Below are 17,039 nucleotides of genomic sequence, written 5' to 3'. Positions count from 1 at the left end.
ATACTTATATTAATTAAATATCTGATCTCTTAATTGGTATAAGATAAAAATACATTTTTGGTACTTAGGTTTTGAGTTTAATTTTTATTTAGTCCTTAAGTTTCAAGAGGTTACACATTTAGTACTTAAGTTTTGCTTTTATGGTTTCAATTTAGTTCTTAAGTATTAAAATGTTAAAATTTTACCATTTTATTGAGTTTTATTTCAATTTGGTCTACAAATTTCACGATTTCAAGATTTTACATTTTTAACCTCGATTTTTCTTAAATATTCCATTTCAAATGTTGGGATCAATCTTTTATTAATTAACTTAATATAATTGGGAAGGAAAATTTTAAATTTAGTTAAAGTGGAGAAAAATAGTAAAATTTAATTAGCTATAATTTTTTTAATTCTTTTAAATTTATTAACACACTAAACTAAAGACGGAAAATAACTTTTTGAGTGAAAATTTGATGTTAAAAAATGTAAATATTGAAATTTAGGGGACCTTAAAACAATTGTGTTGATAAAATGAACAATGTTGAATCCAATGTCATAACAAGACACTTAACAAAATAAAGACAAAGTAAAGAGATAATAACAAAAGTCACTTGCTAACCCGATATAATACCAATTAATTTTGGGGGCCGGCTATGCCCATTTGAAAAGATATGTTCATTAGAGTATAAGTGGATTATAAGTATACCATTTATGTTCTTATAGACTATCTTAAGATGCAACAACAATATTATTTAGAAGGTCACCTAGGCTCCCTTAAGTAGTTATTACTTGATTGATTGTCCTTATAAAAATCATATCCATTTGAATAGGTTATGATCTCTAGCAATGTAGTCTGATTAGGCTATCCCTAAATGCTATATTCCAACTTCACAATCAATATTGAACAACATGACAATAGAAATCGATCATCATAAACACAAGCAACAATCTTTCTTCACAACACCGAAACACACTTCTTTCCTGAACACACACAAAACATACAACCACAACTTTAATTTATTGCTAGATGAGAAGCTTTTTCTTTTTCATAGGAAAAGACACAAGACCATTAAGAGGACTGCACCAAAATGAATAGACAATTATCCGACCATAAAAACCAACCACAAACAATTAACGAAAGAAAGAAAATGGAAAATTTTGATCAGGCTAACAAAATAGAAATAAAACAATAAAAAAAGATTTTTACAGCCAACTAAAACACTAAGAGGATTAAATTAAAATAAAACTCAAATGCCAAAAATAAAATTATAACATATTAAAACTTAAAAGACTATATTAAAATCAAACTCAACATTTAAAAACAAATAATGTATAAGGTTTTGAAACCTAAAAACTAAATAGAAACACCCATATCTAAAATTTTAAAACTAAAAATAATAATTTACCATGTATATTTAACTATTACTTTGACTATTTAAGAATGACTATACCAAAACTCCAAGGATAAAATATCAATTATAACACATTAAAACTAAAAAGATATGTAATTACAAAGTTGTAAAATCGAAAGTTCTGTTTGCTACATGTGCAAATGAGAGGAAGAATGACATATGAAGTTCATCCATTAAAGGTATGTAATGTCACCTTATAAACTAAATCACTCATAAATTTGTTAAATTAAATTAAGAAAAAAAATGACACCTTACAGCAACTTGTAGCACAATTTTCATCAAAATGTTAGAATGGTAATTGCCGTATAATGGTTAAATTCAATATAATGATTAAATTCAATGTCTTCACGTGTGAATTTAATGGATCATGAAGCACACTTTCAATATTTAATTGAAAAAGTAAGTCAGTGAAAAAACTTGACAATCACTCAAAATAACTTTTGAATTATATTTTAAACCATTTTTATCTGTTTAAATAAAAATGAACTTTTAGAAAAGTTTTTTCTTTTTATTTTTTTAAATCAATTCAAAAAGGACTTGAAGTATACCATCATCTTTGTCATGGGTTAACCACATTTCAAATTCACCTATTTTTCTCTCTTTCTTTTTGGTGCAACAAATTAGCCATATCTAATAAAGAAATCGACCATATAGGCTTTTTTACCTTTGAAACAAAAATGTATAATGTAGGTTTTTTCGGACAAACCTAATATGGTAGGTTTATTTCCCAAAGAAAAATATGATTATAATCTAAAGTTAAAAGATGAGATATTGCTATACTTTTAAATTATTAATAAAAAAAATTGGGTACAACATGTTTGTACAATCTAACTAGTACTTATTAGAAATGTTTCACGTGACACTTTTTTTAATAATAAATACCAATTTTATTAAAGAATTTTCGGAGATGGAAAACCTGAGATAATTAGATTGGTTGCACTTAGGTGCTCTATCATAAAGCTTTCTACTACAAATGTTTATGAGGTGGCGGTCAGACGAGGTCGGGATGATCTTCCATGTACTCGTCCTCGCTATCTCGTTCAACGTCTGTTTTCTTTTAATAAACACAATAATCCATGTCTATCAATGACAAAAATATGTCTAATTAAAAATTTTCATCACATACGAAACCAACTATCAAGATAAGAGACCTATGTATTTTCACATTTCTAAGAACTATATTCCTTCTTGAAGGAATCTTTTATTAGCATATAGAATGAGGCAGAGAATATTCTTTAGAGTATTTTAAAATTAAAGCAATTCAGGAATCTCATTTAAAATAGACCCTCCCTCATAATTGTCTTCCTCGTGATCCTCATCACTAACATTTTCCAATAATTCATTACACTCTTTTATTTTACTTTACAAGGAAACGGTGTTAAAATAAAATAATTCTTTTAACTAATTAAATAAAACCTAATATTTGGATACCTCTACATTATTCATGCATCTACATTAAACAATGTGTCGCACCACAAATCACAAAAATAAAATACACACAATAGATATATGTGATGCTAAATATTGTTTGATTCTTGTCGAGTTTATATTCATTTTGGTTCCACCATCTCAATTTTAATCCAAGTTATCAAATTTCTATCTATAAATAATATATCATTTTACTATTCTATAAAACATTTAAAAGTTTATTACTCTATTTTTCTAAATTTTATAGACAATAGTCAACATTTCTATAAAATTGAATTAAAACATTTTCATTAACATCGACCTTTTAGATTTGTAATATACTTTTTAATTTAACAATATAAGCATCTTTAAACCAAGATTGAAAAATTCCATCCATTTGCATAATTTATATTTGATATTTACCATTTTAAATATAATGTTTATTTTGAAAATGATAAAACTCACGAAAAAAGAAAAAGAAAAAAGAAAAAAAGAATATAAATTAAAAATTGGGCCCTCAATTATTAATTAAAAAAAAAAAAGGAAGAATGGAAAGCAATGAATAGAGCTCCACGGTGTTTACGGAGAATCACCTGCTGACAAAATCGGTCTCGCTTCACCATTAACAGCTCCCACCATATTCGGCACTTCATCCACGTGTAAAATCCTAGTTGGCTGCCACATACACCATTTTTGGGCCCACACAAATTAATAATAATATTAAAAAAAAAAAAAATCATACAATTTTTAAGTTAAGTACTGAATCAATGAATCATCCCTCTCTTCACCTTTTCATCCTTTCATCTTCTTCTTCTTCCTCTAAACCTCACTCTCTCTTCTTCCTTTCCGTTTCTTCCTTCCATCAATGACGGACACTACTGACGACATCGCTGAGGAAATCTCCTTCCAAAGCTTCGATGACGACTGTAAATTGCTCGATAACCTTCTTCACGATGTCTTGCAACGCGAAGTTGGTAGCCAATTCATGGAGAAACTTGAAAGAACTCGAGTCCTCGCTCAGGTCTCTCTCTCTCTCTATTCTTTTTTTTTTTTTTACTCTTTCGTTTTTTTCTCTCTCAGTCGTCGTCGTCGTCGTCGTTGTCTGGTTCTATGTACTGCTGATGTGTTTTTTTCTTTTGGCGTGTGGGAAATGGAAGAGTCGATTCATGATATGCTTGATTTGCGAGTGCGATGTTTTTTTTTGTGTTCTGAGAGGAGGAATCTTAATCATGCATTAGATTATGGCAAAATATACGCTAGAGATTTCGTGGATGTAGATTTTAGTTTGAGTTGTCCATGGTAGAGATTTCGATGAGTTTGGAACTTGGTTTGTTAATCTTCTGTGAAGTGATATTGATGAGATAGATGGATGTGTGTGATAATGAAGTTACATGTCTTATCGGATGTATCGTCTTCGTTTTTTTTCTTTTGGTACAGAGCGCTTGCAATATGAGGATGGCGGGTATTGAGGATACGGCAGAGATGCTTGAGAGGCAGCTTGCGTCGGAGTTGTCGGAAATGACTTTAGAGGAAGCCTTCTCTTTGGCTCGTGCATTTAGTCATTCTCTCAATTTGATGGGGATTGCGGAAACCCATCATAGGTAGGTTGACTTTCAATCCACCGTCCTTTGGTCATATATTTGAAAAATAGTTTCGAAAAGTAACAAAAAAGAAGAGATTCTGGGTTTCGTATTGGGTATTTTGTGATTCTGTTGTGAAAAAAATTTAGTTACACTATGCGGTAGTTCTTTTTGGTTTGACGGAAAATTGCAGAAAAAGCCTTCTGAGAACGAGACTATATTACAGGACGAAGTATTTCAGTTCAAAATATGTATTTTCGAGTCCATTTTAGTTTTGTTCTGACAATGACTGCCGTTTGAATCATCGTCTTGGAAATGAATGTTGCTTTACACACTTGACAGGGTTCGTAAGTCGAGAAATATTGCACCTCTTTCAAGATCCTGCGATGAAGTTTTTAATCAGCTAGTGCAGGGTGGAGTTTCTCCGGACAAGCTTTACGACAGTGTTTGCAAGCAGGTCTTTTGCTGTTATTTCGATTCTTTTTTCCCGAACAGAGAATGAAAAAAATATAAATAGAAATAGAAAAAGAAAAAGAAAAAAAGAGAGAACTTTATGCCCTCAATTGGATGGCCAAATAATTTAGAACTAGCTGGAGGTGGTTGAGTTCATCGAGTACAATACGCATTGTCTGATCGCTGAAAAGTAATAAATTAATAATAGTAAGTTGGCAGGACGAAGCACATTTTTACTATGGTTTTGCCGTTTTCATGGACTAAAATATTTAGCGATTTATCTGTAAGTTTGTCAAATTTTCTTCTTAATCTTGTATTCTTATCTTTACAGGAGGTTGAAATTGTTCTTACAGCACATCCAACTCAAATAAATCGTCGTACTTTGCAGTATAAACATCTTCGCATTGCTGTATGTTATCAGTGAATTAATAATATGATTAGCAATATTCTACCTCTTGCTACGTATAATCTTTGGTGGTTAATTTAAAGGATATTTGCAGCATCTATTGGACTACAATGACCGACCTGACCTTAGTCCTGAAGATCGGGAAATGCTAATTGAGGATCTGGTATTATTTTATTTTTTCAAACCACTTCTCATTCTTCTTCCCATTTTAGGAATTAACATAAGGGGTTTGGGAAGGGAATTTTAGGTCTGGAATTTGCATGATAAAAAAAATCTTGTCTATGTCCTTGTTTCTGACTTAATCCATGTTTATTCTGTGTTTTAGGTAAGAGAGATAACTTCAATATGGCAGACAGATGAACTTAGACGCCACAAGCCCACACCAGTTGATGAAGCTAGGGCTGGTAAACTGTTAAATTTAATTTTGAGAGAACAAACCTGTCGTCTGATTGCCAAACTCACTTGTTTTCTCTGCACTTGTATATTTTGGCAATTATAATTGTTTTTTCCAGGCTTGAACATTGTTGAACAGTCACTGTGGAAAGCTGTCCCTTATTATTTACGTCGACTCAGCAATGCCTTAAAGAAGGTCTACCACTTTTTTCTGATGCTGATTATTCTTCAATGCTTTTATGGTGTCGTTACTATTATTATTTCTTTTATGGGATTTTCTTTCTTTTTATAACTTTACTATTTTCAATCCTTCTCGTAGCATACTGGGAAGTCGCTTCCTTTGACTTGCACGCCAATAAAATTTGGGTCTTGGATGGGAGGCGATAGGGATGGAAATCCAAATGTCACAGCAAAAGTGAGACTTTCAACATCCTTTTCTGTTTATTACCTTCTTCTGGAAAATTTGACGCAAACATTGTTTCATCAGTTGCAAATCACCTAGTCCGTGCACATAGCGTTTACTTGGGGATAATATTTGATTTTTAATACCTTTTTGAAATCTTGTAGGCGTAGGGTTCGTCTTAACATCATTTAGAACATGGAAATATTGGATTAACATGGAACCTTGTAAAGAAAGTAAAAGAAAATATTGGGCAAAATGAATCTCATTGCCACTCTTGTTTCAAGAGATGAAAATTTCAAACTTAACGAGGCTCATATAACAGGCTTTCTCAAACCATATCACTTCATATCGTTGAAACTTGCAACTCAAGTATTCCACTAAGCTCCAGATCTTGAAATCTCAATAGAATTCAATGTATAAGTCTGGAGTTACAATATCCCATTCATAATCATTAGAACGAAACTATATATATTCGGGTTATATCATCAGCATAAATATACTTCATATGCCTAATATGAAAAGACATAATATCGCTCTATATAAATATATCATGGGTAGGCCTCATTTTTCTGTGTCGGTGAATACGTTGTTCCTAATATATTTCTAACGAGGGACAGATTTACTTGTGAAGAGATTGATTGTAAGGATATTCAAGTAATTTGCATTTTCTTTGTTTATGGGTTATAGCTTGGTTTAGCTGTTCTGTAATGGTTCTGTTAGTTCCTTCCTAGAAAACTCTGGTTGTTTATTGATAGTGTCATATAGTGTTTGGAGTTCTATTGAAAAAGTGTATGTTTTGAAGTAGTGTTTGATTTTACATGGATTACTTTTTTAAAGAAAAATGGGCACGAATTCTTCCCTCAATGCTGAGTGAGAACTTTTTGATATATAAATGTCCAAAAAATGCTTAAAAGTACTATGCATTAGTTTTAGGGTAGGAAAAGCAATGCCAAAGACACCATTACTTATAGAAGCACAGCAAAACTATTCACTGTGTTCTACAACATGATACTATAGCCATGAAACTCGTCTTATACTCTCTGATTGCAACATTGTTCTGGTTCATTCTGGAACTGAATTTATCACAAGTTGCATTTTTTTTATATTTTTTCCTTCAAAGAAAAGTAAAAGAAAGCATTTTCCCCTTCATGTTCTTCAGGTCACAAGAGACGTCTCTCTTCTGTCTAGGTGGATGGCTATTGATTTATACATTCGAGAGCTTGATAGCTTGCAATTTGAACTTTCAATGAACCGATGCAGTGACAAATTATACAGACTTGCACATGAAATTCTTGAAAAGGGTAATTCAGTCCTTGGGAAAGACCTGCTACTATTCTTTTTTAGTAGTTAACTGTACCACCAAAAAGTAAGCGTCTCTTCAAAATATTAAGTTGGAATAAGTACGGAAGGGCGAAGCCTTGCTATCAAGTTTTAATGCCCTCGATATACGTTTCGTGAATAAATATTGAAGTTTTAGTACATTACTGAACGTAGACGGAAACACTCTTTGATTGCTTCAGAAGAAACAAAGGAGAAGAAATAAGGTGAAGAAGAATGTTTACATTTGAGGCTCTTGATTACAGGAACACAGCAACATTGTTGAAGCAAATGCTACCTTTCTACTTTGATTTGACATCATTAATTTTTACAATCACGTACAGTACAATCAGTTTGTAGTCCGATGTCTTATCATTCTGGAAATATTTGAAGTCCCGCATACTTCTATTCTCTTCTCTATGTCTGATTCAGATAAGTCTGATATACTGTGTGTTAGCCAATTTCCGTAGTATGTCATTCCCATTCTAAAATTTATGGTCATCCATTATTTATTCAGAAGCTGCATCTGAAGATCGACACGAGATATGGGTTCAGTCTTCGAGCAAAAATGAATTGAAGAATCAGGGCCATCAAGCTGCTGCACTTCCAAGACAACTTCCACTTAGGGCTGATCTACCTTCATGCACGGGTATGAGATATTCCGGAGATGTATTCTCAACTTCTGTCATGAAAAACCATCTTGTTGATAATACCTGCTCGAACAAATTCAAATTTGGACATATTTGAAATTTCATTGAAGAAGCAATATTTCTTTAATGTGGCCTGTTAAAGTTTTCGTGAGGTGGAGAAAGACCGGATATTTTTACGAAGAAGTAATAGTTGTGAAAAAAGGATTTCGCTTTTCTTCATCCTCTGTTTACACAGAAAGACTTGTTTCTGATTACGGGTGCCTTTTATTATACTTAAAATCCTACTGTTCTCGCTTCTTGCCAAAATGGATGGCTGTTAATCTCATTTACCCGCTCATGCAGATTGCAATGATGGTGAATCCAGGTATTCTAGAGTCGAATTTCCGAGGACTGATCATACATCATCAAATAATCAGGTGATGCAAGTTCAAGAGTGTATTTATTGATATTTATGATCTCATTTCTCTAATGCAAATAATCAGGTGATGCAAGTTCAAGAGTGTATTTATTGATATTTATGATCTCATTTCTCTAATGCACATTGTTTTATATTGTTCATTTTTACCAGTTGCGCTGATGCTCGTTCTCCAACTATTTGTTCCTTCTAGGAAATTACTGTTCCAAAAACAAGTGCATCTTTATCAAATGGGAATTCACCTAATGCAAGTGCATCCCAGTCCAATTCTATGCCTCGCAATGCATCTTTCAACTCGAGTCAACTCCTTGCTCAGAGGAAACTGTTTGCAGAATCTCAGATTGGGAGGTCCAGTTTTCAGAAGCTTTTGGAACCCAGGCTCCCTCTACGTCCTGGAATTGCACCTTACCGCGTTGTGCTGGGTAGTGTAAAAGACAAGGTATGGCTTTTCATTTTGGATACTTTGGTGAGCTTATTACAGGAGCGCATTGGATAACCTGTGAATAATATGATCTTGAACTGGATAACCTGGATAACCTGTGAATATTACAATTGACTGTATGGTAAACTGGGGACATATATATGATCTTGAACGCATAACCTGTGAATATTACAATTTGCTCCATCAGTTGGTGATAGATTCATCAAATATTATGATATGAATCTCAAAAATTGGTTTCGTAAAGATGTTACTATGCAAATTCAACTCTTGAAGAGAGGTCAAAATTTAAGACCACTGTGTAGGTAATTATTAGGAGACTAGTAGTATGGGTATTAACTTTTGGAATTGGAATTGGAATTGACGTCTTTGTTTCTCATAATTGGCTCCTGAAGTTTTCTATGAATGTCTTCAAATCTAGACATAGATATTGATTAATAATCTGGCAAAGTTATTTTATTTTGAACCGTCTTGTTTTAATATCAACTTACGGAGTTGAGGTGTGAATCAATGAGTCAGTTCAAACATCCACATTTGCTATTTAATAGGTTAAATGCAAAAATATTCCCACAGATATGGATAAATAGATCTCTATTCTTCTTTCTTTCTTGCCGTTAACTTTCTATTTGCTTTTGACTTTTTATTGTATGTATGAACTGTGAACATCTTATCAGGCATCAAAGTATGCCACATTAGACATGCCTTTAGCCTTTAGATGGGAGAAAAGTTTGTATTGACTAAAGATGTGGTAAATAAACAGGAGAATTGTTGCTTTGAAGTCGTTCTTGTTTTCCTTTTTGTGTCACATTATCTGGAAAGGTTTCTCGGTATGGTTAATAACATGCTTAGTTTCAAATTTGCTAACCTAAAATAAGATTAAGCATATTTACATTTGAGATTGAACTTCCACAATATCGCTATACAATGATTTGTTACACTTATATTTTATGGAAATTTATTTTTAGTCCTAGTTCCGTTGGCTATGGTCTATGCCCTAGACAGAGAAGTGCATATGTTAAACTTAAAGGTATTCTTTTCTCCCTAAAAAATGAAACATTGCAAAATAAGAAAAAGAGAGAGAACATGATATCGTGCATCATATTTTAAAAATTTGACAATATGCTACTTTTGCAGAAGAATAAATAAAACTAAAGATGGTGCTATCATCCATTGAAGTACATTATTATTTTATTTTATTTAGTACATTTTTTGAATGTTTTACGTAATCTTTGGTGAGCCAGCTTGTAAAAACACGGAGGAGGCTGGAGCTGCTTCTTGAGGATCTTCCTTGTGAATATGATCCTTCGGATTACTATGAAACTGCCAATCAACTCTTGGAGCCGCTGCTTCTTTGCTATGAGTCTCTGGTAATCCAGACTTCTCTCTCATTTCTTTTTAAAGTGTAGGTCTATACGTAAATTTATGTGCCACACCATTGATGCAGCAATCATGTGGATCTGTGGTGCTTGCTGATGGTCGGTTAGTTGATCTGATTAGAAGAGTTGCTACATTTGGTATGGTATTAATGAAGCTGGATTTACGTCAGGTATGCCATATTTAGTCGAATACTGTTTCCTCCGAAGTAGCATGCCAGAAAAGACGTTAATTAACTGGGTATATCATTGTGTTCCTAAGTTTCCTCGGGATGAAGTATTGAGGTTATGATTTTTTTTGTCACCAGGAATCTGGTAGACATGCTGAGACTCTGGACGCCATTACAACGTATTTGGATATGGGTACATATAGTGACTGGGATGAAGAAAGGAAGTTGGAATTTTTAACAAGAGAGCTGAAGGGGAAGCGGCCACTAGTTCCTCCAACCATTCAGGTAAAACTTCAGTTGAAAAAATGATGCAACTTGTTACTCAACTAATAGAAGTTGGTAACAGTTCATGATATTCTTTTGGAGGACAATACACGCTGAGTATACAAAACTATCGACCCAAAGTCGCTGCTTATTTTCAATGTTTTGTCTCCCTTTTCCTATTATATCACGTGACAATTATTGAGCAAAAGTATTATAATTTATTCCTTTTTTCTAATCTAACCTAGTTCGTTTCTGAATAAGGTCTCAAGTTTATATTATAAAAACGTTTAATCATCTTTGAAGATCAAAATATGATAGTACTTAGATGGAAGCTAGATTAACTCTCTTATATGTATATAGATAACTCTCTTATATTTAGTCATCCTCTCTCCGAAAGGGAAGCAACCTGTTTGCCTCTCTTTGTCTTCACTCAGGGTAACATTTTTAGGCGTGGAGAAGAGATTCGAGGGTCTGGAGTCCCAATCCTTTGTAGGGATTCTGGAGTTAAGTCATTTTTCGTTGTTTGTCTAACCCTTCTCCTTGGGTGAGTGGTCTTTTTGACGCTCAAGAGGATAAGATTCCAAGGAAAGTGAAATTTCTTACCTACCAAGTTTTACACGGCCGCACTAATACAATGGATTGGTTGTGAGAAAGCTTCCCTCTTGGTCTATTTTGCTGTATTCTTTGTTGAAAAGTAGAGGAAGACTTGGATCTGGCGTTGTGATGTTGGGTTTTAACATGCTCGACATAGGTTACTAGTGATATGATCGGGGAGTTTCTCCAATACTTTCCTTTCTGGGAGAATGAATGTTTTTTATTATGAATGGCTAGAGTGTGTGCTGTTATTTGGATTTGGTCTTGCTGGGCTTTGGCTTCAAAGATCTTTTGTTTTGTAGTTATGAAATTATGAACTAACATTCACGTTTGCAACTGTTGACTTAAATTGACCTGCATGTTTTTACCACTAGAAAGTTTCCTACTGAATTGTGATAATGCGACAAGCTTGGTCTAAAGACAATCTTTTCTCAGATTGCTTCAGACTGATGGTTAGACTGGCATTAGTTAACCCTTTAAATTTTAAGAATTCATGTTCGGCTAAATTTTTCCCTTTCAGGTTCCTTCTGATGTTAAAGAAGTTTTGGACACCTTTCGTGTTGCTGCTGAGCTAGGGAATGAATCACTTGGTGCCTATGTGATCTCTATGGCCTCAAATGTACGAAAATGGTTCTTTATTTCATTTATTTTACTGGATCCATTATCAGTGTTACCTGCTTCAAACAAAAACAATATTATCTTTTTTGATTTTTCGTAAAAGTATATTGCACCTGATAACTGCAGGCAAGTGACGTCCTTGCAGTGGAACTTCTGCAGAAAGATGCACGACTTGCTGTTAGTGGCGAGTTAGGACGACCGTGTCCTGGTGGAACGTAAGTCTTAAGGATAAACATTTGATACGATAACCCTGCAAAATTCTTGTATATGAACCAGTAAAGTGATTTTTTGCATTATTATTGAAAGCTGGGTGTATAATGTCGGTGCAATCAATTAAAACATATTGCCCGATGAAATAAGTTCAATCAGAGTGTTCATGTCCTGGAAATGCAGCTAGAGAAAGTTTCATATTATATTTTTATTATACCAACTGAAGAAGTTTTAAACTGGTCTCCTGAAAACGAATACTTAAGAGATGTAGCAAAGATTATCCACGGGCTAAAATATTTCCTGAAATAGGCTGCGGGTGGTTCCTCTATTTGAAACTGTGGATGACTTGAGGAAAGCCGGATCATCGATCAGGAAACTATTGTCTATTGATTGGTATCGAGAGCACATAATAAAGAACCATAATGGGCTTCAAGAGGTAACATCAAAATGATCTACTTTCTGGCTGTCACTATTTCAGTTATTAAAAAAGTTCATCTGGACAGGTCATGGTAGGTTATTCTGATTCTGGCAAAGATGCTGGGCGATTCACTGCTGCATGGGAACTTTACAAAGCTCAAGAAGATGTTGTGGCTGCATGTAACGAGTATGGTATTAAAGTTACCCTGTTCCATGGGCGTGGTGGGAGCATCGGCCGTGGGGGTGGGCCAACGTATCTGGCCATTCAATCCCAGCCTCCAGGTTCAGTAATGGTAAGTTGAAAAAATAATCCATGTTAAATGATTTTTATTTGACTCTCCTCAGATATTAAGAACATAAGAACATTGATTTCTGCAGAATTGATTCTGATATTTGTTAGAATGCAATGTGGGGATGAAATTCATTTCACTTCTGTCATTACTCATTCGTCCCGATCTTTGTATTAATTTGTCCTTTCTCAAATAATTTTTTGATGTGGGAATTTGTTTTGGCACCTAATGGGAAATGCATATTGCAAATCATCATAAACATATTGAATCAATGTAAAGCGATTTGGCAGGGTACTTTACGATCAACCGAGCAAGGAGAGATGGTGCAGGCCAAGTTTGGGTTACCTCAGACTGCTGTTAGACAGCTAGAGATATATACAACGGCCGTACTCCTCTCAACTCTATGTCCACCACTTCCACCTCGTGAAATTAAATGGCGTAATCTAATGGAGGAGATCTCAAAAATCAGCTGTGAGAATTACCGTAGTATGGTATATGAAAATCCAGAATTCATTTCTTACTTCAATGAAGCGACTCCTCAGGCAGAGCTTGGCTTCCTTAACATTGGAAGCCGTCCAACAAGAAGAAAAACGTCGGTTGGGATTGGCCATCTTCGAGCTATACCGTGGGTTTTTGCTTGGACACAAACTAGATCTGTTCTTCCAGCTTGGCTTGGGGTTGGGGCAGGTTTAAAGGGTGTTTGTGAAAAGGGTCACACCGAAGAATTGAAATCGATGTATGAGGAATGGCCTTTCTTCCAAAGTACCCTAGACCTTATAGAGATGGTTATAGGAAAAGCTGATACTCATATCGCAAAACATTATGATGATGTCCTTGTTTCGGAGAGTCGACGCAATATTGGATCAACATTGAGGAAGGAACTAGTAGAGACTGAGAAGTATGTCCTGGTAGTTAGCAGGCATGGAAAACTATCAGAAAACAACCGAAGTTTGCGGAAGCTGATTGAAAGCCGACTCCATTATCTTAATCCTCTGAATCTATTGCAGGTGGAGATATTGAAAAGGCTGAGATGTGATGCTGAGAACAACAAATTAAGAGATGCATTGCTTATTACCATCAATGGAATCGCAGCCGGAATGAGGAACACAGGTTAAGTGGTGACGGGCTTTCATCAAGTGATTATTACCAAGAGCCTTAGAATAAAGAGACTATGTAGGTTGAGTTCAAACAAAAAAAGAGAGCAATGTTAGGAGAAGAAAAACCTTTAGTTTAAGATTTTAAATGTTTGAATTAAATTTATTTGAAGCATTTTATGTAAATTTTTGTTTGGCCAGTATTTGCATGCTGAACACTTGAGAATACAGTATGTTAAATCCTCAAATCTCCTTTTTGTTACTTGGGCTTAGGCCAGGCCAGTTTGAACCATACCCAAACTATCATATACTCAGACGTGTAAGAATAACTCGAACAATCTAAATTACCCAATTCATATTATATGGATTGGGTTGAATTAGTTTAAGATCTAGATTGGGTTAGAAAAATTTTCATTTTTTTCAGATTGGGTTGGGTTGCGGGTTGAAGGTTGAAAAATTTGGGTCAACCCAATCCAATATGAATAAATATAATAAGTATATATTATATTTTATTATTATTTATTTATTTAATAAAAGATAAACAATCTTGAGTTTTTTGAGTTTTTTTTGTTTAACTTAATGCAAAACATATTCGATCAATTTATGATTGATGATTTTTATTTACGAAATTAAGATTTAGAAACAAAAAAAAAAAGAACAATGCATATTTTATGGGTTGGGTTGGGTTGGATGGAAAACTTAAACTTAATTCGAGTTGGTAACCTAACAAACTTAAAAATATGGATTTGGTTGAGAATGTCATCCCTATCACATAGTCCCTAAACACTAATATAAAATAAAAAAGAAGATCAACTGTGATGAACTATGGTAAATTAGAAATTATCTTCTAAAAAAGTAGAGTAAAAATAGCTGCGAATGGAGGAGTGAATGTACTTACGAAGTTTCAAATTTTGTTACTTTCAAATTTATAGATACTAATTGGGTGTGTGGTGAGTGGAAGAAAAATACAAATCTTAAAAAGAAAAGAAGGGCCACATGTTTATGCATTGTTCGTAGTACAAAAATTAAAAGAAGCTCAAAACAAAAGTTGAATATATATATATATATATATATATATATATATATATATATATATATATATATATATATAAATATAAACAGTTGCTTGTTCAAAGGTAACAACAGACCATTTTTCTTTCCAACCCATGTCTGTTGAGGGACATACATATGTACTATTTCCTTTTGTAGGTTTAATTTGTTTCAATAAGTACAATTTCTCTCTCTCATCTTTTATTATTATTATTATTATTATTATTATTATTATTATTATTATTATTATTTTAACATTGTTTATAATTTCAAGTGGTTCTATTCCACCCTATTCTTGGTACTATGTAGTGTTAGGTTGATTTTGATTGATTTTTGGAGGTTTCTTTTTCGTCTCTTTTTAGGTGGGGCCATAATCTCATGGATTTTAACTTTGAGATAAGGTTAGAGAAAGACATGAATGCATATGATATGGTTCGGTAACATCTCATTTACATCGGAAGGACAACGTGTGTTATGAACATGTGTTTCTATATTTGCGAAAAGGGTAAATGTGTATTAAAAATCCATGATGTCTAAGATAATTTTTAATTTGGTTTTTAGATCAAAATTTTATTTTAAATAGAAAAATGCTTGAAATATTTTCAAATATAGATATAAAAAATGAAACTTTTTGCTGTTTTCCTTTTTTTTAACTATATATATATGTGTGTGTGAAAACAACTGTAACTATTTGAAAAGAAAAAAGAAAACGTTGATGGAACATTAAAGTATTATAATTATTATTATTTTTCTGAGGCAACAAACAACAACACCACATATCTAATACTTTCTACCTAACTTATATGAAAATGCTATTTGAAAAAACATAATGAATGAGACAATAAATAGAGGAAGCCAAATTCAACAGATGATGTATTATTCTTCCTACGTAACAAAGTTAATTAGTATTATTTCATCAACATATTTGAACAAATTAATTAAAGAGCTCTAATATTTGTTAAAATTACACCAAATTTGATGCCCATCATAGTCAAATGATGTCTTTTTAAAGGTTCTTGGTCTTTTAACATCCTAAAAGGTTAAAGTTGAAGTCTCACAAATGGTAAAAGATGAAAAAGTGAAACAAATACAAAAGTTTTTTTTTTTTTCTTTTTGTGTGTGATTGAAAAGGATTGAAATGACAGTTGGAAATGAAAAAGATAAAAAAATAGACAAACTAAAGAAATGACAACAACCGATAGCACAAATTTAAAAAACATTAGTTCAAAGAAATAATGACATTTCTATAAATGAAGCAAAGGTTATTGTTGGGTGTGTCCTTTGTTTGAAAACAAACATACAATAATAAATGTAATGGTTGGAAAGACAATTTTTTTTTAATAAATATTAATTTTGGTACGAAAGAGAGAGTGCTAACAGGTAGAAAACAATAATTTTAATAGAAAAATGTCTACTAATAATTAACTATGAGGAAGTAACTCATCTATCTTATAAGAAGGATAAGTCGTGATCTTGATATTTTCAATGTAAAATTCTCAACATCCCTCAACAAAAGGTTTCATACTATTGAGTATAGTTTTATTTCCTTACATATTCATGATTCACCTTCTGAGATTTTATTCACTTTCTTAATATAAACAAATCCACGCCTCTAATTTAAACTCCACATCCTTCTAAGATTCGGTGTGTGGACATCTTAAAAAGGAAAATTTGACTAATGAAGATTACAATTGGAAATCAAATTAAATTTTTATAAATGAGCAGTAAAGATGGTTTAATTATCATCTTTGTATATCGCCAAAATATTTATAATTTTCCTAATGTGTTGGCAGAAGGAATTTGGTGTGATTCTTTGAAAGTAAGAAGTTTAAGAGAAAGAGAAGAAGCTGATTTTTATGAAGCAGTTTAGAAACAAAGTACTTTCATTTGCCTCTTTCTCTTTTTCTTATTACACATTATAGACAGCTGCAAATTTCAGTCCAACACAAACCTTCCTTCATCTTTCTTTGCACTAAACATTATGTTTTGTTTGATAAAATATGAGTAAGCTCCTAAATTTTCATAAATTTATATATATATATATATCAATTTTAGACTTTTTTTGGTTAGATTTTAGACTTTTTTTGGTTAGATTTTCCTTT

At 32.8% G+C, this 17,039-nt stretch overlaps 1 protein-coding gene across 1 annotated transcript; it reads left to right on the top strand.

Annotated features, from left to right (window-relative positions):
* The first annotated feature begins 3,573 nt into the window (after positions 1 to 3,573).
* On the top strand, positions 3,574 to 14,149 carry LOC103504604 (phosphoenolpyruvate carboxylase 4). The gene is made up of 20 exons (XM_008468976.3): positions 3,574 to 3,822; positions 4,239 to 4,402; positions 4,724 to 4,838; positions 5,166 to 5,243; positions 5,335 to 5,403; positions 5,566 to 5,644; positions 5,753 to 5,829; positions 5,953 to 6,048; positions 7,196 to 7,337; positions 7,871 to 8,002; positions 8,346 to 8,419; positions 8,612 to 8,857; positions 10,099 to 10,224; positions 10,302 to 10,403; positions 10,539 to 10,685; positions 11,779 to 11,877; positions 12,003 to 12,091; positions 12,396 to 12,522; positions 12,590 to 12,796; positions 13,084 to 14,149. Exons 1-20 carry the CDS (start codon positions 3,667 to 3,669, stop codon positions 13,906 to 13,908), a joined length of 3,150 nt encoding a protein of 1,049 aa, XP_008467198.1. The 5' UTR covers positions 3,574 to 3,666; the 3' UTR covers positions 13,909 to 14,149.
* The last annotated feature ends 2,890 nt before the right edge of the window (positions 14,150 to 17,039 follow it).

This window comes from Cucumis melo, chromosome 9, assembly GCF_025177605.1.
Source record: "Cucumis melo cultivar AY chromosome 9, USDA_Cmelo_AY_1.0, whole genome shotgun sequence".
NCBI lineage: Eukaryota > Viridiplantae > Streptophyta > Magnoliopsida > Cucurbitales > Cucurbitaceae > Cucumis > Cucumis melo.
This window is presented reverse-complemented; position numbering and strand designations above follow the sequence as displayed.

What these genes read in the sequence shown, in the direction of transcription:
- LOC103504604 (XM_008468976.3), top strand. Translation starts at nt 3,667, where the DNA reads ATGACGGACACTACTGACGACATCGCTGAGGAAATCTCCTTCCAAAGC. An exon ending in TGAAGCTGGATTTACGTCAG is followed by an intron (nt 10,404 to 10,538) that starts GTATGCCATATT and finishes TTTTGTCACCAG; the next exon opens with GAATCTGGTAGACATGCTGA. An exon ending in TAGTTCCTCCAACCATTCAG is followed by an intron (nt 10,686 to 11,778) that starts GTAAAACTTCAG and finishes TTTCCCTTTCAG; the next exon opens with GTTCCTTCTGATGTTAAAGA.